The sequence below is a fragment of the Xyrauchen texanus genome, chromosome 24, assembly GCF_025860055.1.
Source record: "Xyrauchen texanus isolate HMW12.3.18 chromosome 24, RBS_HiC_50CHRs, whole genome shotgun sequence".
Classification (NCBI taxonomy): domain Eukaryota; kingdom Metazoa; phylum Chordata; class Actinopteri; order Cypriniformes; family Catostomidae; genus Xyrauchen; species Xyrauchen texanus.
The window spans coordinates 3,713,966-3,741,839 of NC_068299.1; the positions used below are offsets into that span (position 1 = coordinate 3,713,966).

General features: G+C 39.0%; 1 protein-coding gene across 1 annotated transcript; it reads left to right on the top strand.

Annotated features, from left to right (window-relative positions):
* On the top strand, positions 1-27,874 carry LOC127617545 (bcl-2-like protein 11). Its single transcript, XM_052089510.1, has 4 exons — positions 1-327; positions 1,969-2,267; positions 9,785-9,921; positions 24,746-27,874. The coding sequence occupies exons 1-4, from the start codon at positions 311-313 to the stop codon at positions 24,860-24,862; spliced, it is 570 nt and encodes a 189-aa protein (XP_051945470.1). The 5' UTR covers positions 1-310; the 3' UTR covers positions 24,863-27,874.

Sequence of the window (27,874 nt, forward strand, 5' to 3'; positions counted from 1 at the left end):
TGCGGTCGCAGGGGAGTGAGCCTCGGCGAGGAAGTACACTTAAAATCCGACCGAGACAAAAGAGACACTCCAAAACAATCCGGTGGACGTTTCTCATACAGGAACTTCTTTTGTGGCAGCTCCTCTAAAGGAAATATATTCGCCTAGATTTTAAAGTCATCGATTGTCTGAAATTGGATTAGTTATTTTTCCCTTCACAACAGAGCTTTTTTATTATTATTGTGGTTTTTTTTAAATCTCTTGGATATTTTTATTCCCCCCCCCTTTGTTATTTTTGTCACTATTATGATGCGCTAAAGCCTCAGCGGATATGTCGGACACGTCCAGGTGAGTTCATTCGGGAGTATCGTGCATTATGCCGGCTGTCTCTAAGTCTTCTTTATCTTTTGTGATAAACTGAAAAGCTCCATCTCTAAATTACAACATCATCTCTCAAAAAATAATTATACGCAATTAAAGTAGGATACGCGTTTTATTTGGACACATTATAGCTGTGATTTAAAACCCAAGAAAGGCCATTTGGTTTAGTAAATGTAGTTATGCGTTTATTTATTCGTCGAGTTCACCATGCGTTATAGTCAGCGTTGGTATTTCATTTTAGCGACACGCAATTACGCGCAAAGGCAATGTTGCGCGCGGGGCGGGGGTATGAAAACGTATGATGCGCGTTTTGTCTCTGATCGGCTTCGCGTTGCGTTGTGTCCAGCCACACAATGTGGCAAATAAAACAAAAGTTAAGATGCACAAGACTTGAGTCCACCCCCCTTACTGGCCTAATAGCGTTGACATTTCCGCAGACTGAATAACTTATCCATGTTTGAGACGGATAAAGACAGGCACCTGTTTGCTTTGTTTTCCGTTACCCACACCCCTGGTCTGGATTAGTCAAAATAGAGAATTGCGATGAAACTTGCGGTTGTTGTTGTCAAAGTTCAGTATGCGCACACCGGGTGATATTCTATACGACGAGTCACATTGTGAGTTGCGTTTATTCGCGCTTTACTTTCAAATGGATCCGAAAAGTTCGCAACCAAGATTTCGACGATTCCGATCTCTGTTTTATTTGTATTTTTTGTCATCGAAGGCTGTCGGTCTGCTAGACTGAGACCCGCGTTACTTTGCTCTATTGTCTTGTTGTCCGTTTGCCTGAACACTTGGAGGCGTCAACGCGCTCCTATTAAAAGGAAACTTTGTTTTTTTGGTGCGAACGAAAGTGTTTGCCGCCGCTCACGCGGTGAAAACAAATCGTGTCAAATTCGATTGTTACGCTTGAACAGTACTTACAGTAAAGTATATAGTGCTGCCTTTACCCGTCGATGTCAAATGCAATCAAATAGTTATAAAAAAATATACCCCGAGCGAAAAATTATATACGCGAATGTTTTTATCTCGCGCGCTCCTACAGTATTGTGTATCGACAGTGCGGTATTTAGAAGGCAGCTGACAAGTGCACGCGCAACAATTATATCAAAGATCATAATACGACAGCGTGACGAACAGTTGTTTTGTTGTATTTATATTGTCCGTTATATTCATCGTTTTTGGTTTCATTTAGGCGAAATATTTGAAGCTGTGTTTTAGTCTATATTTATATATTAACTAGCAGAGTTTCGAGTGATACAGAGAACGATACGCTTCCATTGTAAACAAACGACCATAACAAACCCGCTCGAGACCACTGCGATTGACATACAGCGCGAACTCGACGCCACATGGGACACGCTCGTTTCGCGAATTCAAGAGTTTTATTCCAAAACTGTACATTTGACTCCAGTGTTTTGCTCTAAGGAAGAAAAGGGAAGTTGAAGTGGAGATCAACTGTGACGCACTTCACCGGGTCACTACTCGTTGCGTTCGCTGCCAACCTAGCCCCTTGAGCACAAAAAAAAAAAAAAAAAAAAAGAAGCACACAATTCCTCTTCGAAACGCTTGAAAAAGACAGTAATGAGTGTTTCATGTGTTCTGCAGAGAGCAAACGCTGGCTAATGGCCCGGCTTCTTTAGAAGAGACGCGGGGAAGCGGAGAGAGCACCGGCGGCGGAGAGGTCTTGCGCTCCGGGCAGCATGCCCTCCCTCAGCCGAGCCATGAGGACCCGTTAAGGGGAGGGATTTCCATGTCGAGCGGTCCACATGGATACCAGTCGAGGTCAGCGCTGTCCCGGAACTTCTCCAGGTCCTCTAGTGGCTATTTTTCCGGCGACAGCGATTCTGTGCCAAGTTCCCCTCTAATGCCAAATATTTCCGAAGCGCAAGACGGCCAAAATGATGGTAAGAGCCCCCCGGAGAACAAACTGGCACGGTTTTGTGGTGTGTTGGTACAACGTTGACGCGATTTGATTATTTCAAATGTAAAGGATCAGAAGCTGCCGACTGCTTTCCCGCCCCGGTGTGCCTGAGTTTTGAGATTATCATATGCATCATATTTCACCTCATTTAAACATTGCATGAGCCATTAATTATTTAGCACGTCCGTTTATAGTTACACTTTATTATAAAGTGCCTTAAAAGTAGACTTATTTTGTGCATGACAATATCAATGTAATTGCAACTTAATTTTGATGCATGCGGGGTAGGCCTGTTTGGACACTTGGCCACTCTTGAAGGAATAGTTAAAATAAATATTCTCTAGTCTCTTCATTTACTCATGCCTTCAGCTGTGTATGACTTCTGTCTTCTGCAAAACACAGTAAGAGTTATAGAAGAATATCTCAGCTCTTTTGGTCCTCACAATGCAAGTGAATTGTTATCAGAACTTTGAAGCTCCAAAAAGTGCATAAAGGCAGCATAAAAGTAATCCATGACTCCAGTGGTTACATTTATACAGTGTCTTCTGAAGTGATATGATAGGTGTGGATGAGAAATGGATTATCAATATTTAAATCCTTTTTTTTTACTTGATATTCTTCTCCCTGCCCTGTAGGGGGCAATATGCATGAAGAATACAAATCACCAAAAAGCAAAAGAAGAAGAATATGAAACTGGAGATTGATAGTAAAAAAAAAAGACTTAAATATTGACGTTTCTCATCCACACTTATCATATCTCTTCTGAAGACATGGATTATACCACTGGAGTGTATGGATTACTTTTATGCTGCCTTTGTGTGCTTTTTGGAGCCTTAAAGTTCTAGTCACCATTTACATGCCTTATATGGACCTACAGAGCTGAGATATTCTCTAAAAATCTTAATACGTGTTCAGCAGAAGAAAGAAAGTCAAGTCATACACATCTAGGATATGCATGAGAGAATTTTCATTTTATGTGAACTATCCCTTTAAAAATGTGTCTTTGCGTTTATATTAAAGGCATACAGCACATGCACACTTTTAAAGCAAATAATCGAACAAAAAGAAGTTCTCTGGTTTAAAATAATGATTTAACATTACTGTTCAAAATAAAGACTAAAAAGGCATTTGAACACTTCCTGCTTGTCCCACGTTAGTGAAACATGTCCATAGTATGCTGACCTTAGGGTTGCCACCCGTAACTTAAAATACGGGGTCGTCCCATATTTAAAGATACAATTTTGTCCTATATTTAAGCTGGTCCAATTTTTGCATTTGTTTAAAGAAAAGGAGGGACGAGTCAAAATATTTTTGTGGTAAACAACATTATGCCACAAATGCTGTCGTTTGAGTTTAACTTGTATTGAAACTATAATATTCCTTAAAGTATCCAAATACTTTTTGAGGCCACTGTAAGTGCCTTGGTTATCCTTGGCCCTCAGTACATTAGCACAGTGGTGAGTGTTTTAAAGCTTTGCGGTTTTGCACTTGTCCTGGCTGACTAAAAGAAATCTAGCATTTTCTTTGTCAATGTCAAAGTGTTTACTGCGCTTCACGTGTGTGTTATTGCAGTTAGTGCACATGAGTTCTGAAGCCTATACGGAGCACGTGCTTGCTTGGGTTTGTTTGTTCACACTGGTTTTGTGTTTTGTGAGAAGTCTGTTTGGTTTGGTCCATTCACAACATCTTGCAAACCCAGTGCACCCAAAACACACATGACCACAGTGAGTTGCCCATCTTCTCATAATGCCTCTGATGGAGTAGGCTGATTTGCTTGTTGTATCCTTGTTTACCTGTGCAGTCATCGAGGCCTCGCAAGAAGCTGCCATAGTGCAAGCAGTCAAAATAGACTTGACCATCTTTTGTGAAGGCTAGACATGAGATCCATCCATCTCTGTTTTCCCCATTGAGAGGCAAGAGATATCAGATGGTGATAATTGTCTTCCTGTTGCTCCTCACAATCGCGAAGTCTCTGAAAAGCCACTCTTAATGGCAAAGACAAACAAGTTATCAAGGCTCTGATCTGTGGCTCACTCGAGAGGAGATTTCCTTCACCAGTGGCCTCTTGTTTATACCTTTAGCTTCTGCATTGTGTGTTGGCACGAGGTCTTGAATTTACACTTATGAACTTTGTACCATTGTTTGTGCACAACAGTTTGCTACTATCTGCCCTGGTACACTGTTATATATAGTTGTTTCAAACCTGTATGAATTTGTTTCTTATGCGTAAAACAAAAGGAGATGTTTTAATGAAGATCGCCTTTTGTCTTTGCAACACAATGGCAGTTTATAGTGACTCACTTTAAAGAGTAAAAAGGACACAAAAGTATCATGAAAGATATTCATATGACTCGTGTGTCGTATTTTTAGAAGGCATATGATATGGTTTTGCTGAGATACAAACCAGAATTTTTTTCATATAAAACGACGTCTGTTGCGCATATATGCAGCCTGAACATTACATGAGCATGGCAACATCTTTGCTAAACTAAATTACGTGGCTTATTGCACTCTTGTTTTCCAGTTAAATGTCCAGCGGGGGCCGCCAAAAGCGAGTGAAATGGTGTCGCATTAAGGTGAATATTAGATGGAGGTTTTAATGAGTAAAATGTACCAACCAACATCTAAACCTAACCAATAGTGATCTAAAAGCAAATGAGAGGTGAACAAAACAGACATACCTGAAACCAACACCTAAACCCAACCAATAGTGTCCTAAAAGCAGATGAGAGGTGAACAAAACAGACATACCTGAAACCAACACCTAAACCTAACCAATAGTGTCCTAAAAGCAGATGAGAGGTGAACAAAACAGACATACCTGAAACCAACACCTAAACCTAACCAATAGTGTCCTAAAAGCAGATGAGAGGTGAACAAACAGACTTACCTTAAACCAACACCTAAACCCAACCAATAGTGTCCTAAAAGCAGGTGAGAGGTGAACAAAACAGACATCCTTAAACCAAACACCTAAACCTAACCAATAGTGTCCTAAAAGCAAATGAGAGGTGAACAAAACAGACATACCTGAAACCAACACCTAAACCCAACCAATAGTGTCCTAAAAGCAGATGAGAGGTGAACAAAACAGACATACCTGAAACCAACACCTAAACCTAACCAATAGTGTCCTAAAAGCAGATGAGAGGTGAACAAACAGACTTACCTTAAACCAACACCTAAACCCAACCAATAGTGTCCTAAAAGCAGGTGAGAGGTGAACAAAACAGACATCCTTAAACCAAACACCTAAACCTAACCAATAGTGTCCTAAAAGCAAATGAGAGGTGAACAAAACAGACATACCTGAAACCAACACCTAAACCCAACCAATAGTGTCCTAAAAGCAGATGAGAGGTGAACAAAACAGACATACCTGAAACCAACACCTAAACCTAACCAATAGTGTCCTAAAAGCAGATGAGAGGTGAACAAAACAGACATACCTGAAACCAACACCTAAACCTAACCAATAGTGTCCTAAAAGCAGATGAGAGGTGAACAAACAGACTTACCTTAAACCAACACCTAAACCTAACCAATAGTGTCCTAAAAGCAGATGAGAGGTGAACAAACAGACTTACCTTAAACCAACACCTAAACCCAACCAATAGTGTCCTAAAAGCAGGTGAGAGGTGAACAAAACAGACATCCTTAAACCAAACACCTAAACCTAACCAATAGTGTCCTAAAAGCAGATGAGAGGTGAACAAACAGACTTACCTTAAACCAACACCTAAACCTAACCAATAGTGTCCTAAAAGCAGATGAGAGTTGAACAAACAGACTTACCTTAAACCAACACCTAAACCCAACCAATAGTGTCCTAAAAGCAGGTGAGAGGTGAACAAAACAGACATCCTTAAACCAAAACCTAAACCTAACCAATAGTGTCCTAAAAGCAGATGAGAGGTGAACAAAACAGACATACCTGAAACCAACACCTAAACCTAACCAATAGTGTCCTAAAAGCAGATGAGAGGTGAACAAAACAGACATACCTGAAACCAACACCTAAACCTAATCAATAGTGTCCTAAAAGCAGATGAGAGGTGAACAAAACAGACATACCTGAAACCAACACCTAAACCTAATCAATAGTGTCCTAAAAGCAGATGAGAGGTGAACAAAACAGACATCCTTAAACCAACACCTAAACCCAACCAATAGTGTCCTAAAAGCAGATGAGAGGTGAACAAAACAGACATACCTTAAACCATCACCTAAACCTAACCAATAGTGTCCTAAAAGCAGATGAGAGGTGAACAAAACAGACATACCTTAAACCATCACCTAAACCTAACCAATAGTGTCCTAAAAGCAGATGAGAGGTGAACAAAACAGACATACCTGAAACCAACACCTAAACCTAACCAATAGTGTCCTAAAAGCAGATGAGAGGTGAACAAAACAGACATACCTGAAACCAACACCTAAACCTAACCAATAGTGTCCTAAAAGCAGATGAGAGGTGAACAAACAGACTTACCTTAAACCAACACCTAAACCTAACCAATAGTGTCCTAAAAGCAGATGAGAGGTGAACAAACAGACTTACCTTAAACCAACACCTAAACCCAACCAATCGTGTCCTAAAAGCAGGTGAGAGGTGAACAAAACAGACATCCTTAAACCAAAACCTAAACCTAACCAATAGTGTCCTAAAAGCAGATGAGAGGTGAACAAAACAGACATACCTGAAACCAACACCTAAACCTAACCAATAGTGTCCTAAAAGCAGATGAGAGGTGAACAAAACAGACATACCTGAAACCAACACCTAAACCTAACCAATAGTGTCCTAAAAGCAGGTGAGAGGTGAACAAACAGACTTACCTTAAACCAACACCTAAACCCAACCAATCGTGTCCTAAAAGCAGGTGAGAGGTGAACAAAACAGACATCCTTAAACCAAAACCTAAACCTAACCAATAGTGTCCTAAAAGCAGATGAGAGGTGAACAAAACAGACATACCTGAAACCAACACCTAAACCTAACCAAAAGTGTCCTAAAAGCAGACGAGAGGTGAACAAAACAGACATATATTAAACCATCACCTAAACCTAACCGATAGTGATCTAAAAGCAAATGCAACATGAAAAACTCATTTTTTGTCGCTTCAATGACACTTTTGTCTCGACTACCATGGCCACAAGTCACATTGGAATAATTGTGTAAATTTAGGTGGGCCTGTAATTCAAGCGTTAAAATGTGTGATTTTCAAATTATGCATTAGAGTAAAAGTATTTGTTATCATTACAAAGCAGTGTGTGAATAATAGAGCAAAAAATAAGTGCTTATAAAGTCATAATCAGCCGTTGTAGTCACGATTTGTATGAAAGTGAATAAAACACACAGTTGTCGTAGCGCCTCGAGTGTTAAGTTCACCAGTAAACTGCGGCGAAATGTAGATCATGGCACGTAAAAGTCATTTTGCAAAAATGTTGTTATAGTAATGTTCATTCTATGAGACAAGGTTGCATAAATGAGACTGACAGTCGTTCACATGCTCATTTAATCACATACCATATTGCTGAAAGAAAAATTACTATGGCATAGAGAGACAATATCAAAATTTAAGTTAAGGCAGGAGAGTTGCCTGAAACACGTGTTTCTGTATTTCTGAAAAAGCTGTCCTTGTCCATATTGTGTTGTGTCACTACAACTAGTTGTTCATTTTGGATCTGTACAAGCTATGCAGATTTAATGTAAATATGGTTTTTGCAACCTGAATTTGTACTAAGTGTGCTTACTTGTAAAATGTGGTTGCCACTTCTGTAAATAACCAGACTGTTTAGCCAGCGTAAGTCAGATATGTTATTCAAAAGATGCATTGATAAACAAAATCAGGACTGAACACAAGTTCTTCTGACCACTGCAATATTGATTTAGATCTGCAAAACTCAGCGTCGCCCTTGTTTGAGACTTTGTTGTGATTGTATCACTCACGCTGGGTTGTAAAGGCACGAGAGAGCTGAGGTGAAAGTGTTGACTAAAACGTAGAGTGATATTTATGATATTGTCTGGTTTAAATTGAACTGGTTTAGCGGAGTTGTGAAAGGAAATGAGTATCCATGGTCCTAATATGATCAAGCATGAGAAACATCAGTAAACCAACATCTCACTTGAGTCATAGCGTGAGATCAATATGAGTTCAGACAGAATTTGGCTGATATTAGCAGCATTTTGTCTCAAAATAACCTCAGTGTTTCAGCTACTGTTGCACCATGGACAAAGAGTGTAATTTTAGCACTGTTGACAAATGTTTTCTCATGCTAATGGCCGTGGAAAAACCAAACCAGAGGTTTACAGAGGTGGTTGTTTGCATCACTGAAATAACCCAGAGACTGTTTGTGATAGCAAAGAGAAATTCCACGAGTTGTCTCTAATACTAAATGCTTCTAAAGACACTTTCATCCTCAGTCTCATGTCATAGTTTTCCAAAGGATGCCGTTATGGAGACGGTTTTTCGAAATGCTCGATTTGTTTCATTGTGGATGAGAGTCGTTTTTAGACAGAAACATATTAGTGTGGATGTGGCCTAAGCACCAGTTGAAGCGATCAATTATTTAAACGAGCATTGTTTCAATTGCAATTTATGCATGTTCCATTTACACTGAATTGTCACCACGTGATGCACAGATGTCAGAAAAATGCCAATATGAATAAAAAATTACCGTTACCCTTTTTTAATACAAATTAATGGTCTTAGATGATTCGTGCATGCACATTCATCAAAATAAAAATAAAAAAGGTTTTCATAATCATTTATCAAAATGTAATAACTTGTTCTGCATCTGCAACGACTTTTCCGAAATTCTGCAAAGGTGAAATAGGCTCATATCTTTAATTTGGACATTGTTTTAAATCAAAACCACCTTTCATTGTAGCTTTGGAATCACTTTAGAATTAAAACGTGTTTATTGTGTTTATTATATATCATTATCAACCAGAATGTTTTTACAAATATTGTGATGTGCATTTTTGCATATATTCCACACCCCTAGTTAAAGGGAGAGTTCACCCATTATTTACTCACCCTTATACGGTCTCAAACTCAAATGGCTTTCTTTCTTCAGTGGAAAACAAACGAAGATATTTTCATGGAGATATGATGTGTTTTTGTCCATACAATGAATGGGTTCCTTTCATGCTCCAAAAAGAAAATAAGTCATCATCAAAGTAATCCATATGACAAAACCATTCATGATAAATCATGATTATAAGACTAAACGACTCGAGTCATATGAATTACTTTGATGATGACTTAATGTTCTTTTCGGAGCTTGAACGTTTTGGACCCCATTGACCAAAACACACCATAAATCCTTCAAAATATCTTTATTTGTGTTACTCAGAAGAATGAAAGTCATTCAAGTTTTAGACGGCATGAGTGTGAGTGAATAAGGGAATATAATATTTGGGTGAACTTTCCCTTTAAGACTTGAGAGTTGTGGCTGTTGTAGTTGTCTTAAACTTGTCATTGTCTTTCACAGACGTATGGTTTGCTGACCTTAGCAACCAGCACGTGCAGATGGCAGCACCTGTTGGAGCCATGCGACCAGAGGAAGTGTTGGTCGCTTGGGAGCTGCGGCGCATTGGTGATGAGTTCAACCGCCTGTACTTTCAGGGAGTGAGTACCAGTAACATGATTGCGTGCATATGTGCGAGTGTGCTGGTGACACCAAAGGTTCAAGCGCAGGAGATCTACTGTGATGATGAAATATTTCACTCAGTAGAGCAACGGCTGTCTTTGTCTGTCCGGGGTAATTGGGTTGAGTATGTCTTTGGAAGTTGCCGCCTCTCATATCATAGTTTTTTATCAGGTGTTGCAGAGTAGAGCGTGCTTATATGAGAGTGGTTTTGTGAGTCTCTGCAGATCGGGGCTTTAATGAGGGAAGTGTTTACCACAGTAAAGGGAGCTTTATTTTCATATCTTGTATTTCTTAATGTTGCATCACACCAGTGGCAGTCAAGAAATCAAGTTTCTTCATAAGGGATCAGGGTTGATATAATGTTCAGACTGGAAAGGCCTTGTTTGTACCCTTTTCAGGGCTCAACAATAAGGATTGTTCCATTTTGTTCCAATTTTTACTTAACACACCAGCATATTCCCTGGCTCCACCACAAATAGTTTTTAAGTGTCAGAAAAATATAGATACTGTAAAAAATATATTGATCATTTTCAACCAATTCTTGCCTCCACTCCTAATCACGAGTAGATCTATCAGTAAGACTCGCAGAGTTTTAGATGACATTTATTTGATGAATATAAAACAGGAATGTATTGTCTCACTTTGGCGTAAGCCCCGTCTGGCGATCCGAAGAAGTTGTACTCGGAACCATCATATCCTGCCGGAGATAGGAGGCAGGGGCGAGGAGCCTACCCCTGTGCAGGATGGGACTCAACTGGTGGCGGTGGGGTGGAGGAGGTTGCCATATTAGCACACTGAAACAGCAATGTGATAGACTGTGAGCAGACATGTGATTGGCTAGAAGTTACCTAGCTAATGGTGCGATTATGTACAGCTGCTTGTCTTCCCGCTAGACATCTACGTTTGCCAGCTGGATAACATTATCTTGGTGCCTTTTACATCAACAAAATTCACAAAGCAACAATGTTCAAAACATCACTAAAAATGCGTAAAAACAAATGCAAGCGATGAAAACCCTAACCTAACGAATGTAAGATCATCACGTTTCTTCAAATTAGTTTGAAGGCATTTTTAGCACAGTGGTCTTGCCTCATTCAAGCATTCGTCACACTCTCAAAGATTTTAAAATGCATCTACTAGCAATGTTCAACAGTGTATGTACATGCATAACAGGAGATTTATTTCATTTTTGTAATTGTATTTTTTGAAAGTCATGAAATTTCCCACCACCGTGTCATTTCCAGCACATCTTGAATTCTGAATTGTTTAATAGAATTTGGTGCTGGAAATGACATTAATAGCAAACTCATTTGTCATTTCATAGCTAACATTTTATGTATCCTAAATACACACAATTAATCAATATCGGTCAAACTTTTTTTGCATCATTTGTCAAAATGACATCATAATTGGAAATTAGTCTCTTGAATAATCTGCTCACAAGTGATATTTACATTTTTCTTTGTGTTCTTCAAACATCACTTGTCTCATATTTCATATTTCTTCACTGACACTTTTGTCTAATCGGTTAACAAGTACACTAACTTTTGAAAGAACTTTGTTTAGGGGTGAAAATGCTTGGTGTGGTGGAAATGACACCACAGCGGTCGGTCAATCGTAATGTTTGAAAAACTGATATAAACCAAATCAATATATATTGTGTAAAAATGCTATTATTGAATGTTTATTTCACTCTGTGTTTAGATTATCATTGATTTTAACATGTAATCATTTAAATTGATATAATGGTTTTTCATATTTAATAAACGATATAGGCCTTGTAAAAAGTTTTCAAGTCGGTTTTAATCTGACCCTCATATAACAAAAAAATAAATCTGTTCATTTGAATAAAAATCAGCCCTTGGGACATGAAATTGCTCGAAGTTGAAGAAACACCCATGGTCTGGTGGGGCAAGTGATGTTTCGTCAACAGGCCAATATATTTGCTATGTGTAGCAAAGATACATTGCAGTTTGTAATAAAGATACGATCTGTCTAGATATGACATAAACAGTGTACAATGTCTACATCATTTACAGGCTATACTGTATGACTCATGTTATCATATTTATCAGTTGCGTTTATGTATTTTTATAGTAGCCGTGCATGCAAAGTATGTCCACCGTTGATTATCTATATGCCAAATGTTCCAGCTAATCAGTGACTGTGCGCTCTGATAAGATTTTGTTACTTTATTGGTTAAATCAAGTGTAATTAATACCTTGTTTAAGAATCAATTAAGGGTTATTGCCTTTCACTTATTTGACTCCAGCGCAGAGTTGTGCTTCCTGTTTGGGCAGTCGTCCAGTTGGACAAGGTTCTCTCTAGTAGTATTTGTGTTGTGTCAACTTAAAGGAATAGTTCACCCAAAAATACAAATTCCATTAAAAGCCAGATTTTTCACCCTCGTCTCATCCTACATCCATTGAACTTATTTTCTTTCATGAAACCCAAATGGAGATGTTAGCCAGTATGTTAGCCTCAGTCACCATTCACATCATTGAATGGGGAAAAAGATGCAGTTTAACTGAATGGTGACTGACGCTAACACACTGCCTAAAGTCTCCTTTCGTGTTCCTCAGAAGCAGGAAAGTCATACAGGTTTGGAACAACATGTTTGGGTGAACTGTTCTTTTAAGCTCTCGGTATAATCGGTTATATAGAAACTGTCTTTATGTTCTCTGTGTCCAAGTGTAAGAATATGTGGTTTTGATTGAGGCTTTCTCTGTGTGCTCAGTATGCAAATAACCTCTTATCTATCCCGACTATCATTGTTTGATTTTATTGCTGTGTACAATTACCTTTTAAGTGAGCAAGGCCTGAAAACCTCTTGAACTATAATATCTGCATGTAAGAGTACAGAGGGGCTTGTAAACACCTCAACAGCACATTTATTAGGGTGTTCTTGCCTTAACAAGGATCACGATTACTGTTGCTCATACTTAACATTAGGGATTTATACAAACCCTTAACCCTAAGTATTAAACTTTGGCACATAACTCATCCAGCACTGTTTGTGTAAAGAAAATTTATGAGTCCCCAAATCAGTGTTTCTCAACCAGGGGGCCACAGCAAATGTAATTTAATTCTGCTAAAATTTCACCACAGGCTGAATGCATTACTAACATTACGGGAACATTACAGGAGATTGTGTGTGAGAGTGGGCTAGCCCTGTTTATATGTCACAACTGTGTTGTACAGAGTCTGCAGTGTTTAAGAAGACTAATGAAGAACAGAATTTATCCACACCCCCTTAAACCATCTACTTCTGTTTTAAGAGCCTGTGATAGCCCTGCTGGAATTGCTAATAGGCTGAGGGGGTCATCTGAAAAAAGACAGAAAAAAGAGACACAGGGAAGTTACATGGCAGCACTGAGTTTCTGGGACAGCTCGACTTCATTGTTTACCTTGTGGTTACACTCTGGCCTGTAATTATGCACCGGGTCATTCTCCTGAGCGCCATGGAGACACACTCGGCCCCTGCGAGAGCCGCTCTCAGTCAGGGTCAGAGAGGGACCGGCCTGATAGCACTCCAAATGAAGGGGTTGGACTCCTCGCCTTTGTTTATTTCTCTTCTCACGTGTCTGTGATGTAATTTCAGCGGTTTGTTTTGCATAGTAAACGCTCTTGTGTTTTTATTTGATTAGACTGTGAGTTTTTGGCCTTTATACTGTACAAGGTATTTGGAGCCACTCAATAAAAAAGTGAACAGTGCACCTTCAATGTATATTCCAGGATCAATACACGTAGGCATTTTATTGATTACCACAAAAAAAATTATTTGACTCATCTCACTTTAATTTAAAAGAATGTGTCCATCAGTTGATAACATTAAGATACACAGTTTCTAAAGTATACCCACAAGACGTAAACATTTTACATGTTACATGATTTTAACGTGAAATGTCATGTTTGTAAAGTTATAGGGCCCTATTGACTTCAATTGTAAGTGCCTTACTGTAACAGTTGCCCCCCCTCTCTTTTTTTATTAACAAGTGGCAAGTTGAAATCAATTATTATGGTAATCAATAATATGCCACACATCCTGTTGATTGAGCTTAACATGTATTGAACCCTGAATATTCCTTTCAGGAGCCATTTTTACCCCAGTTGCATAAAGCACCTTAATTTTCCCTTATGATCCTAAAGTTTCCCTTAAACCTAAAGTGTTGCAGAAAATAACCCTTAAGTGTTACTAAAAGGGTTAGTTCATCCAAAAATGTAAATTCTCTCATCATTTACTCACCCTCATGCAGTCCCAGATGTGTATGACTTTCTTTATTCAGCAGAACACAAATTAAGATTTTTAGAATAACATCTCAGCTATGTAGGTCCAAACAATGCAAGTGAATGGGTGCCAACATTTTGAAGCTCCATAATCCTCTTAAGGGCAACATAAAGGTACTCCATACAAATCTGGTGGTTAAATCCATGTCTTCCTAAGCAATATGATAGGTGTGGGTGAGAAACTGATCAATATTGATGTCCTTTTTCCTTCGCCTTTCACTTTCTCCTTCTGTTTTTGGGGATTCACATTCTTCGTGCATATCGCCCTCTACTGGGAAGGGAGGAGAATTTATGACAAAAAATGACTTGTATATTGATCTCTTTCTCACCCACACCTATCATATCATGTCTGAACACATGAATTAAACCACTGGAGTCATATGGATTACTTTTATTGTCCCTTTATGTGGATTTTGGAGCTTCAAAAGTTTGGCACCCATTCACTTGCATTGTGAAGACCTACAGAACTTAAATATTCTTCTAGAAATCTTAATTTTCCTCTGCAGAAGAATGAAAGTCATACACATCTGGAATGGCATGAGGGTGAGTAAACCAGGAGAGAATTTTCATTTTTGGGTGAACTGTCCCTTTAAGGGTTTTTATAGGTAAAACATAACAATCCTTTACGATTTCCCTCAAAAGTATTTGTTTTCCTTAAATTCGGTCTTAAAAACTGTTAAGTGTTGCATAAAGCCCCTTAACTGCCATTTTCCTAAGTATTTCTTAAGGTTAGGAAAACTTCACCTTAATTATAGGTTATGAGTTACAAGGTTTCTAAAAATGAAGAAATAGCTACGTTTATAAAACCAATTGAAGAGTATAGTGTGCAGAGGCAAATTTTTGTTTGCAGGAGGACAGATTTGATGGTCATGCAACATGAGAAATCGTTAACAAGCTGGAGGGCGATCTAATAGGAACACACATAATCCAGAAGTGTGCCCAGTATTATCTGCTCTCTGCATCTTTATAAACTGTACGAATGGATTAATTAAAATCATACCATAAGTTAATTTGCAATATATCGCAAATGTATATATATATATCCCACACCCCTACTGACCACAACTGATATTCTTAAATCGGGATGCAATCAGTTCTCTGTAGTTATAAAAGCATAACGTCTTGCACCTCTAATCTACATCTACTCAACTCTAATTCGATTCAATTCGAGGATTGCACCTCAGATACAATTGCAAATCTTCAGAAAATAAGTTTCTGCTTCTGTAGAGATCGGACAATCACTTACGCAAAAACTTTAATAGTCTTTATAATATGTTTTTATTTACATTTTAAAAGTTGAAGTTTTTTCTATGTAAAATTGCTCAAGTTTGGCCAGGACAATTTCCGATCTTCTAAAAGTTGCCCGAGACATGTCGTGGATTTTATTACGGTAAAAAGACACCCTTAAGTCATTCCCTCAGGTAAGGGGAAATCATGCTTTAAGTGTTATACTTAAGGGAAAAACAGGTGTTTTATGCAACCGGGCACTGACCCTTAAAAATTACTTTCATTGATTTAACCCAATGTAGTCAAGTGTAATTTGAAATGGTAAAAATCTAGTTTCAAATGACTAAAGACAATTTGAGCGGTGCTTGCTCGTGCAGAACCTGCCGTCACAATGTTTGAGTATAGTCGGTAGTTGTCAGGGTGTTTCTAAGTGGTTGCTAGGGTATTCTTGGTGGTTGCTAGGTAATTACTCTGGCCCCTAGATATAGCTCGTGTTCCTTGTTTCTCCTGTTTCATTATCTTTTAGGCAGAAATTCAAGTTAAATCACTTGGAATAAAGTGCAGAATTTAATACTTTGGGTAAGCTATGTACAGTTTGATTCATATTAATACAGTAGTGATGCTTGTCTTGGAAAACACCTTATAAAGAATAAATGAAGAAAGACTTGTGCAGTTTAATCTTGTTTTGGCAATCCTGTTTTTTGAAGGCATCCTTAGCACATGAACTCTATGTGGGCTTGTAGTTTGGGTTCCCAGATAGAAAGATACTCAAATGGCATTTGGTTGAAACCATACACAGAAAATGTCCTAGATGTGAAGGGTTGTGAAGTCTGTTTCCAAATTGTTTTCTCTCCTCAGAACTCTGTCGTTGGCTCTGGTGCACCAGCAACATTTGAGGAGTGCTGGTGTGACATGCTAGCACTCTGTTAGTAAGCATTTCGCTAATGCAGAGCAGATGTCTGGCCACATAGCATGCTTGTTGTTCCAGCCTGCTGAAGTCTGAATATCACCCCGCAAAATCGCACATGACGGACCTTTGTCAGTGCCGTGCATCAATACTCTTTTGTTGCAAACCTCTTCCCTGGAGAAAATGAACGGTCTCTGCCATTGTAGCTCCTAAAGTTTCTACCGAGTCATGAGGCTACCTCTCAGGAAACCTCTGCATGCTCTTTGTGTCTGAGCAATGTTTTCGCCTGCATGCTGCAAATTTAATGGCTCCCTGAGGGTTCTGGCTGTATGATTGACTACCATAGAGTCCATATACCATATGATGATCTCTGATGGCTCCTCTTAGCACAGCTTAATCAATTTGTTAGACACCTTTTCAACTACAACAGATGCGCTAATGTGTCACTATACTTGATTGGTCAGATAATCAATTCTAGATCTAGATTTCTTATATATTATTACTTTTGATGTTTTTAGCAGACGTGCTTTACTTAGCATGCTAAGCTTTAGCTGCTAGAGAGTTTGCATGGTAAAACTCTCTCAGGAAATGTCTTTAAATTCAACCACTTTAATGCAATGCATACATATGCAGATGGACAACACAGTTGTGTTGACTCACAATGGTTTTAAGGCCCTTAAACATTAAAGGCAAAGCGAAAAAGTGAGATAAACTGAGAAATAGTCCCTAAACACCAAAAGAGGTCCAAATACACGCCATTAGCACATTCACGCTTTTACAATAATTGGTGTTTAGAAGACAATCCACTTAAGATCATAAAGTTTTTTTTTTTAAAAGGTGGTGCAAGACAGAGATGTAAAAATCTCATTTACATATTAAAATAACCCATGTTCTTGTTTTTGAGACATTTGATGCAATCAAAAATGCATCCTCACTGCCGGTTTAGGATTACTTCCTTAAGTTTCTACAGCGTTTAATGTCAGTGGGCAGCTTTCTGGGCTTTAGTTTTTCCAATTGCACTGGTTTTGGAAACTGCAGCTGCTCCCTACACGTGAAGCTCCCATTTTATTGGTCGTAGTGTTTAATTCCTGGGCGATGAGAAAAAAAAGACACGCGTTATTGGCACAGAAAGGCTCCATTGATTTCCATTGTTTCCATTAAAAGTCTTTATCGTGGCAAGAAATCGCAGCAAAATTTGCAGTTGGTGTAAAGAGACCTTCAGAGTGTCCCACCAAAAAAATTCCATTGGACAAAACAAATATTGGGTTGTAAAAATTAATGAGATTAAAGGGTAGTTCACCCAAAAATTATTCTCTCATCATTTACACCCTCATGCCATCCCAGATGTGTATGACTTTCTTGCATCTGCAGAACACAAATGAAGATTTTTAGAAGAATATCTCAGCTCTGTAGGTCCATACAATGCAAGTGAATGGTGACCAACATTTTTAACTTCCAAATGCACATAAAGTCAGCATAAAAGTAATACATAAGACTCCAGTGGTTAAATCAGTTAGATGAGAAACAGATCAATATTGAAGTGGTTTTTAATTATAAATTCTCCTCCCTGCCCAGGAGGTGGCAATATGCACGAAGAATGTGAATTGCCAAAGACAAAAGAAGTGAAGGGAAAAGCTGAGATTGGTTGTAAAAAAATGACTTTAACTTTGATCTGTTTCTCACCCACACTTATCATATCACTTCTGAAGACATGGATTTAATAACTGGAGTTTTGCTGCCTTTATGTGCTTTTTAGATCTTCAAAATGTTGGTCACCATTCACTTGCATTGTGAGCTGAAACATTCTTCTATATTTGTGTTCTGCTGAAGAAAGAAAGTCCTACACATCTGGGATGGCATGAGGGTGAATAAATGATGAGAGAATTTTCATTTTTGGGTGAACTGTCCCTTTAAGACATTAACAAGTCAATATGAAATGCCATGTGTGATTTACATTCGTAATGTGGCGTATTTCTGAGCGAATAGGATATTCAAAGAGTTAAAAATGTACAGAAATGGAGAGTACTAGAGACTTTAATAATAGGTATTCCATACCAGAATTGAGCAAGACTTGAAGTTTGCAAAAACAATGACTAAATAGCTATTTAGCCATGTATAAGAACCCTTTCATTTATTTATTTGCATAACTTGCACAATTAATTTTGCATAACAAGATCAGGAATGGGTAAAAAGAAAGTAAATTGGGCCAATTTTGATTTCAAGTTATCTTTAAGATAGTACAACCCATTGAACTGTACACCTATACCTCACAGCCTCATTTATTTGCGTCAAGTTATTATATAAGATGTCAATTCTGACTTCATAATAGTAAGAAACTTGTGATTGGCTGTGATCATTGGTATAATTGAAGCTCTGAGTTTTCTATAAGGATTGCTTATTCTGCATCTGTTTGCACTTTTTCCTAATGTTTTTATTGCATTCATTATTTGCCTGAGTGATATATATATATATATCCCATGGATCTACTTTGCAGCTAATATGCTTTATTTTCATTGTTGCTCCATGCATAGAGTGTGTTTTTCTATTTCGTGTGGTTGCATGCATGCATGCGATTTTGTCACATGCTATTCTTTCACGTAAACTCAAAGCACATGTGCCTGTGTTACATTACACTACTTTTTACCAGTTTTGGCCATAGAGAACCAGCCATCTGTGAACGTATTAGCAGCTCGGTTAGAGCGTGGTCTGAGTGGATTGTTTTGTAGCGCTCTAGCTTTGTTCGGTTGTGGCAACACTGTTTTTCAAGCATGTGGTCTTGTGCGTTTTTCTGCCACGCCAGACCCCATTGTCCCTGCGAGATGAGTCAGGATGCCAGTCTTTTTTGGCTTATCTCATTCTCTCACTCGGTCTGTCTGAATTCCCGTCTCTGTCTACATAGGGCACTAGATAAACACCACCTTTTTTAAAGCTAACAGTGAAGAATTGGTCCCAGATGGAGCAGACGAGCAGATCTTTGTCGACTCAAAATACGCAGTATTGGAGTCAGTCAGTGTTTTTCCTCGGCAGTGGCGAGCTACAGTAATTGTGCTTGATTAGAGGGATGCACCTCTGTCAATTTACTGCAATCTGCAGTTTCGTGCTGCTTTTGAAGACGTACTCACCACATCACAACAGTGGGCCGTTTAATGACCCGTCTATGTCACGGAGGCAACACACAACTGTTTACTACCGGAAAAAGTGCTTATGTACACAAGTGACGGAATGATATTTCGGCCATGCTGATAAATCGCCCGATATTTGGCCATTTTAAGATTATCTCGTATTAAATTCTCAAACAGGTCATTCTGAACTCTAAAGTCTGATTGGATGAGACACATTCAAAGCTCACATCTATGACCGTGCACATTCTGTATTACTGCACCAAGTTTCTTCATTGCTTGGCATCTGTAAATAGTCTATAATCATTCTGACTTTTAATAGAAATAAAAATGTAACCATTTATTGAGAATTGGTGTCATTTATGATGTTGCTGTTGCCACTATTTTATTAAATCAGTAATCCACTCATAGACGTGCATTACAGTGATTTTACCACAGTAAAAATCACTGTTATCAACCAGTTTATTACTTTAATCTACTGTAGTCAATTGAAAATAAACAATTTCTGTATTTAGTGAATTTTTAGTATATATTGTATAATAATAAATATTTGTTGTTTTCAATGTACAGTGCATATATGGGTGATTCTCACAAAACCTGTCAAAAACAGTTTCCTGGTCTTATTTTACCCCAAAATCAAAAGAAAAAAATGACATTGTAATGTAGCCTTGTTTAAGAGCCATTCACAGTTTTTACATTGTGACATTATTGTCAGTTATGCACATTTTACCCCCCAATTTCTATTACTGAAATGTGAAAGTACTTTACATCATTATTATTTTTTTTTTACAGTAATACAGTTAAAAATGCCATGTTACTCTAATGAAAATTGTGGGGTAAAAGCTTAAGTGTCCTGCAAATAATTACACCATGCATAAAAAAAAATGTACTCAAGTGGTTAAAACCAACACAATCCAATAAAACATGCTTCAAAGACAATGGATTCTGGCATTAGGCACATAATGGTGGAACTTCTCCTGGTATTAAAAACATATGTGTTAGCCTGGAGTGTCCAATTCGGCAGCGGGTGTAAATTATCTGATCCCAACGATTAGTGAAGTGAAAAAAAAAAAACAACATATTTTTCCAACTACAAAATCTAAATCGGATGTAAACGTAGTATTTCAGATAAAGCTCTTCCTTCAAAATTAACATTTGGTACCGCTTCCCTTTGAAATGCCCCCTGAATTAAGTTCACCTAAACTCAATGACCCTGTGTTGTTTTGTCATGAGTTGAGAGTCATTTACTCGCAGGGATGTGTAGTTCAGCACTGACTCATGCTCCAAGTTTAAGCAAATGTACGTCATCTGAAAGCACGCTGCGTTTGAAATCAGTAGCTCATTCTGTTTGAACGCTGCAGTCCCACTAACTCACAGTTCTCGCGCACATAACCACACACACGCACACACACAAGGTGAAATCTCCCTCCATTTCACTCCACTTCCTGCTCACCTGTTTCCTCTGCTTGAAAACACAATCCCTCCTCAGGCACGGTGTGATTTTTGGCAGTGTTTTTACTGAATCCAAAGTCGGTTTTTTTTTCACCATCTGTGTTTGTTTGTAAAGAAAGTGGTTTATAGTGAAGGCTAATTCAGTCCGTGTGCAGAACCTTGTCTGTCCTCACATTTCTATTTAATTCAAAAATGCACATCAGTCTTAATTCAGAGGCGATTTATTGAATTACCAAAGTGCATCTCATGAAACCTGTCAAGAACACGTCCAGGTCAGATTTCATACAGAGAATAAATAAATCATAAAAGTATTAATGATATCTCTTTTGATTTAACGGAGCCCTTAGAGGACTTTTTTCTGCAATAGTTTGAATTACCTCTCAATACGTTTTGCATTCCTATGCATATATATATATCAACATGAATTGTGATGCAACACACACACGCACACATACCTCCTGTCCTCTAAGGGGCTTTGCACATTAGTCATCATAACTGTAATGAAGAAAGTATATATATATATATATATATATATATATATATATATATAAGGTGCATACCAAATCGCACACTTCTGCATTATTTTACATAATTTTTGAAGCGCAAGTAATGCGAGTAGTATGTTTACACTGAAAGTGCAACAAAAAGAAGTGCACTACGAATACCCGGATGATGGACGCGGCTTGCCGTACATGGCAGAGTTACCGGCAGCGATGGTGATCTGGCAAAACAATTGTAAATAATGAAGAATGACAACTAACGAAACTTCTGTGAAGACAGCACTTTACAAAATTGAGTTAAATGCTTTACCATCACACCATGCTGTGTGAATATGTGTATTATTGTGATATAAGTGTTGAACTGAGGGTGGACTGAGCGTGCTAAAGCTAGCGGCAACACAATGCTTGGATTTGAATGTCACTTCCGTCAGCTGTTAAAGAGGCGAACGCTTCAGTGGTGTAAAAAATGTTAAGTGTTCAATTTGGGACAGTGAGTCGTTGAATTAGCCACGCCCCCTCGTTCCAAAACCCCGCCTTCCAAAGATAATTTTGAGACCAAAACAGAGCAAAAAAGCAGCAAGGGGAAGCAACATGAATTGTGATGCAACACACACACACACAACAACAACAACAACAACAACAAAGATCCCCCATTTAGCCTTAACAGACTGTAGGGGCAAGTGCTGTTAGCGAGCACCTATGAAGGCCGGAACGGTACACAAGGGGGTGGGTGGCCAGCACCACGCCCGACTGCCTTTGTCTCCCCAGTGGCGATGTTTTACACACCGCACCAGGTACTCATTTTAGGCTGAGTTGACCTAGGGGAGGCCCAGGACCAGTTCATATAATTGTCACTGGTGTTGGCCATGAGCGGGAATTGAACTCAGGTCGCCAGGTTCGTAGCGCAGCGCACTAACCACTACTGAAAAAAGTATTTAAAAAAACAAAAATGCATTACTGCATTGAAAATCTGTATTCTTGTTTTTTGATATTCGGGTAAAATATGACCTGGTCAAGCTGCTTTGAAACAATAAGCATTTTAAAAGGCACTTTACAAATTAAGCTGACTTGACATGTTTCGGTGAGATTTACGCACCCGCTCGATTGTTGTCATCTAAGAGCAGCGGACTACAGATTCATATCCTGAAAATGAGATGAGGAGACGCCCAGGCCTGCAGTTTTATCATCCTTCTTTCATTCTCAACAGGAAAGGCTTTTCTCTTGTCTTTTTTCTCTAAAGTGTGTTTCCTCACAAGTTCCTGTCATTCTCCAGGGGTAAACGTGCCCGCTGCTTATCATAGTTGTTCAGCGTGTCGAGTGAATGCAGAGCTGCAGGCCAAAGAAAGGACAGCTGGTTCAGGTCAACCCCTGCCAAGTCTCGCAGGTTTACAGTACGCCGGATAACCTGGCAGCTGCTACTTCCTGTATTGCGTTTGGTGTAATTCTGACTGGCGTAAAAATACCGTTAATCCCTTAAAGCAGCAAGGTCTCAAGTTGTGTTTCATGTGTCAACGTGGTGCACAGTGTCATAGTATAAACTAAAGGACTTTGTTGGATTACCTGGGCGGCCCTTTACTGTAAAGATTTGCAGCAGTGAGTCATAAACTATTTCAACATTTGTGTTTGTGTTAATATGCATTTGAATGCATGTGTCTGTATGTTAAAGATGGGTAAGGATGGTTCTCATCCAGGGGGGCCACTACTTTTTTTGAAATACTGTAAAATAAGTTTAATTAAAATAATCTTAATCAGAATGTTAATCATTCAATAAAGTTTAAGACCTACAACATATAAACTGACAGTTCCTGAAACTTCTGGTATCACAAAATTGATTGTAATTAAGTATTTATGCGTTATTGGCATTGTTTCGGGCGGGGGTTAGATCTTCGAAAATGGTCTTGGACGATGAGGGGCCTTGGAGTCAAAATTGAACCATTGGACAGGTCCACTAGTTGTCCAATAATAGACTAGTTTTAGTTTTTATATTGTTTTTCTTAAATCTGAAATATTTCCATCTTGGATAGTGAAACACATCATGTTTGAGAGGGTTTTAGAGTGCTAAAAGCATGCATTTAGAAGTTACGTCTCCAAATCATCCGCTACATCAATCAAACACCACTTTTGTAACAAATTGATTGCCTTTAATATTAAAATTTCATAAAAATTACCATCGTACTCCATCTATCCATCCATCCATCTTCAAACGTTAATCAGGGAACGAGTCACGCTGACGGCAGACTAAGCAAAGCAGCCCATATGTACTTTTCCCTGGCCACATCCTCCAGCTCATTCTGGTGAATCTCAAAGTGTTCCCGGTCCAGCCGAGAGATATAATCTCTCCAGCTTGTTCTGGGTCTTCCCCGGGGCCTCGTCCCAGTTGGACACCTTCGCAGGAAGGCTTCCAGGAGGCTTCCTAATCAGATGCCCGAATCACCTCAACTGGCTCCTTTCAACACTGAGGAGCAGTGGCATTGCCAGAGCTTTGCACCATTAACATCACCTGAGGGTGAGCCCTGCCACCCTGCAAAGAAAGCTAATTTCAGCCACGATTATATTCTTTCGGTCACTACCAAAAGCTCATGACCATAGGTGCGGGTTGGAACACAGACATACTCCTAAATTGAGAACTTTGCTTTCAGACTCAGCTCCTTCCTCACCACCACATCCGGTACAGTAGCTGCACTCTCCTTGAGCCAGGCCTGGCAGAGGAGCTCAAAGGCTAGTGTCTGGTGGCCGGGCTTTGACCTATGGGGCCCAGCCGGGCTCTGCCACCAGCAAGGAGAGTAATAGGGGACCTGTGCGATGCCCAACGGGTGGCAGGCGAAAGTGAGTGCGAACTGAGCAACAATTGGAATCCAACAATGTACTCGTGCAACTGGAAATTTTTAACCATTTTTGCCATTTCTTGTGCCTTGAGTATTGCCTTTTAAGATGGTGTGTGAAGTGTTAAAAATAGTTCTGTCCGTCTGTTTTTGAATGCATGCAACACAACTTTTGTGAACAACCCTTAAGAAATGCATCTAAAGAGTCTCGATCACCCTGTGTTTTATTATGCCGACTGCCCCCTCCTGACTGCTACTCACAAAAGCATGAAAGCGGTACTTAAAGCTTGAATTGCCTTTGTGTAGCAACGATAAAAATAGTTGGTATAAAATACTTCCCACTGGTTGGCATGACCCTAACCAGTGTAGTTAAGTCTTCCTTAAAACTACTCAACTTGTCATTTTAGAAGATATATGTGGTTTTGCTCATCCCTTTTATACGTCTTTAATTATCATTCAAACAATTTGTTTCTTTTTCATCCTAACAGGTTGTTGCAGGCGGGAACAATGCAGGCCAGCTACGTGCTCCAAACGAGCACCCCATCATCGCGTGGATGAATGACCTTATCGGTCGCATAGTACAGATATTCCTGCGAAGAAGATGATTTAAAGAAACAATGCCCAGCAGACATGTAGCAGCAAGTCTTCTGACTGTATATATGTAAATAATAAGGGCAGTGCTGCTCTACCGCATCCTCTCTGGGATTCGGCGTATAGCGGTTTTGGATCTGTCGGGGTGTGTGCTCACCATGATGGATATCGAACGGGAACCCTCAGCCATCCATTGACTGTTTCCTGCGTTGACATTGAAAGCTGAGCCATTGGATGCTGTGCTGATGTGACTCTGTTGGGAAGTTTTTTTAACCTAATGTGGAGCGTGGAAAACGTGCCTTCATTGCCTGTTTGCCCTCGTCACGTCTTTTGTTTGTTTGTTTTTGTCGTCATTTTTATTCTGTCATTTTCTTCTTTCCATTTTTATATTTATTATTCACTATATTTAATTTGGAAGTTTTGTGTATATTTCATGAACATGGATGTTAGTCGGTCAAGCGGTGAGGTTATTGGTTCTGCCTGTCCCGTGTGTGTTCATTGGCTCCAAGTTTGCACTTGCGTTTAATTTGCATAGTCAAATTAGACTGAATAGAATATAATAAACCCCTTGTAAAGATCAGATATAAACAGTTGTCCAAAATTGATAGAAAACATGACGGAGAGCGTACACAGCATATAGAAATGTGACCCATATGTATTGTTAAAACCCATTTGTGTCATGGTTTAGCCTTTGCCAGTCTTCCACATATTTGACGTTGGCTTCCGAGCCGGGAAAAAAAACACCATCCCTGCCGCAGTGTATAGCCTCACTTCGAAGCAAAGTCATCAAAGGTCCTTAATCACATCAACACTTCCCAATGCAAGTGTCAATTATGAAACTTGTGTGATGTAGTCTTTGCAATTGCCGTTTCAATTGAAACATACGTCAACAGGAAAGAAAATTACACTAGCATATCAAACCTTTTGTGTGTCATGTGAAAGGACCTTAAAGGGATCGATCACCCAAAAAGAAAAACTGGTGTTGGGCAGAATGTTAACCTCAGTTATGATTCACTTTCAATGCTTTAGCAAAAAGATGCTTTGAAAGTAAATGGTGACTGATGCTAACATTCTGCCTAGCATCTCAAAACATGAGGGTGAGTAAACAATGAGAGAATAAACATTTTTGGGTGAACTATCCCCTAATAATACTTAGAGAAATAATATTTGAACTCACTGTGAAATCGTTAATGTCGACGAATACCATTCAGTTAAAATAGTGAAATGGGACAGGCAATGTTACTAAGAACATGTAATTAATGTGGAAATATTTGTTATTTTGGACATCATAACATTCCAGATAGGACATTTGGTTTGTCAGACTTTATTTGTACATTTCTTTGGTAGGGAATGGAAAATGACAACGAAGTGACATTTTGGGAATATTGTTTATAATTCCATTACATCTGTATGTACTTCTGCCTAGTTTTGTGAAGGCAGATTTAGGCCAGTACCAGGTTTCAAGAGGGTTTTGAGTGGATTATTTTTATTTGGTTGGTTGCTGTTGCAGATAGCTTTCATCCAAAGCGACTCTATCAGAGTCAAAGGGATTGTCCACACGAAGCAACCCTAGTTAAAGTGCCTTCCACCGAGGCACAGTGGTGGTAAAGAACATTTTTATTCCCAGCAACTCTACGGCCAATCTTGGGAATTCTTTTGCAACCCTTGTAGATAGTTACCCATATCTACATACTACCACCAGGACACATTACAACCACTATTTAATACCAGCCATACCCCTTAAAACTGGCCTGAAGAAACCTTTACCAAGCCTCAGGGACTAAGGGAGATTTACCTGTGGAGATTTCTTGAACAAACCAGTCTTCCATCTTCAGCTATTCTTTGTTAAGCCTGTTTATTACCGTTGTCCCAGTATTCCATTAAACAATGCACAAGGCTCACGATGAGTCATCAAGTATGATGGTGATAAAAGTAAGTTAGTAAGTAGCACAGACGCAAGTAAAGCCAAGCACAAACAACAAGACACAAGTTCATTTGCACTTTCATGTTTATACCTTTCGAGAAGCAACAGGTGCCTGTCGTGTCGTTCTTTAAGTGTGCACTCGTCAGATTCTGCAGTTAGCAGATAATAAGACCGATAAATGTACGTTTGAGATCTAGTGATTGAATCTTTAGATGTGCACACTTTCGGGACTAGCAAAAGAGCAAAACAGTGCAAGAAGAGGGTAAGGCATTGAGGGAAATGAATAGAATGAAACATCGAACTGCTTTCGTCTTCCCATCCACTGTATCATCCATATTTTTTCCTGTTCTGTACAAATCAGTGTAATAATGAACTTCAGTCTTCCTACATGTTGTTTGTTGACATGTCAGGAATCAACTCGCGCACACCTTGTTTGTGATTAGTTGTGTAAAATCTTTAAATGTGTGCTTGGCTTAAGTAGAGAATGAGGTATTGACCGTCTACCTTGAAAGGTATTGCTGAAATATTAGATACAATACATGTAAAGATCTGTAAGTATGACATTCCACAGAGTGGAAGACGAATGGCCATGTGTAATAATATGCATTTTTGTTTGTATATCGGTTCATATTGGTCACTTTGCCAAAATGACAATGTCATTATCTTTTCTTCTGTTCCAAGTTTACTACTCAAACCAAAGACCTCGTTTTCTGAATACTGTTGGTAACATAATGTATAACGTCTCTGCTGTGTCATGTTTTCATTATCTGCCCTTGCTGAAGTATTCTAGCAGTTTTCTCGTTCTTTAGCCCTGTGATTACAGAACAAACCTTATCCAAGACACCCATGAATTTCAGGCCAACCTGTGTAAGTCAGACCTGACCTCGACTTGAGTTCGATTCAGTCCTGCTGCACTGAGCACCCGCATCACCCGATCTGACGCCACCCGGGACCCAGTACAAATGTAGCACAAAATGAAATTTTTCATTTGTTTGTTTTGTTGTTAAATGTGCCTTTTTTTGTATTTTGCACTGAATCAGTTCTGTGCTAATTTGTGCAATACTGCTGTAAATAAATGCTTTTTTCAACTTTCTAAATTCAG

Coding starts and splice junctions, on each gene's coding strand:
- LOC127617545 (XM_052089510.1), top strand. Junction 2,268..9,784: donor GCAAGACGGCCAAAATGATG/GTAAGAGCCCCC, acceptor TGTCTTTCACAG/ACGTATGGTTTGCTGACCTT. Junction 9,922..24,745: donor ACCGCCTGTACTTTCAGGGA/GTGAGTACCAGT, acceptor TCATCCTAACAG/GTTGTTGCAGGCGGGAACAA.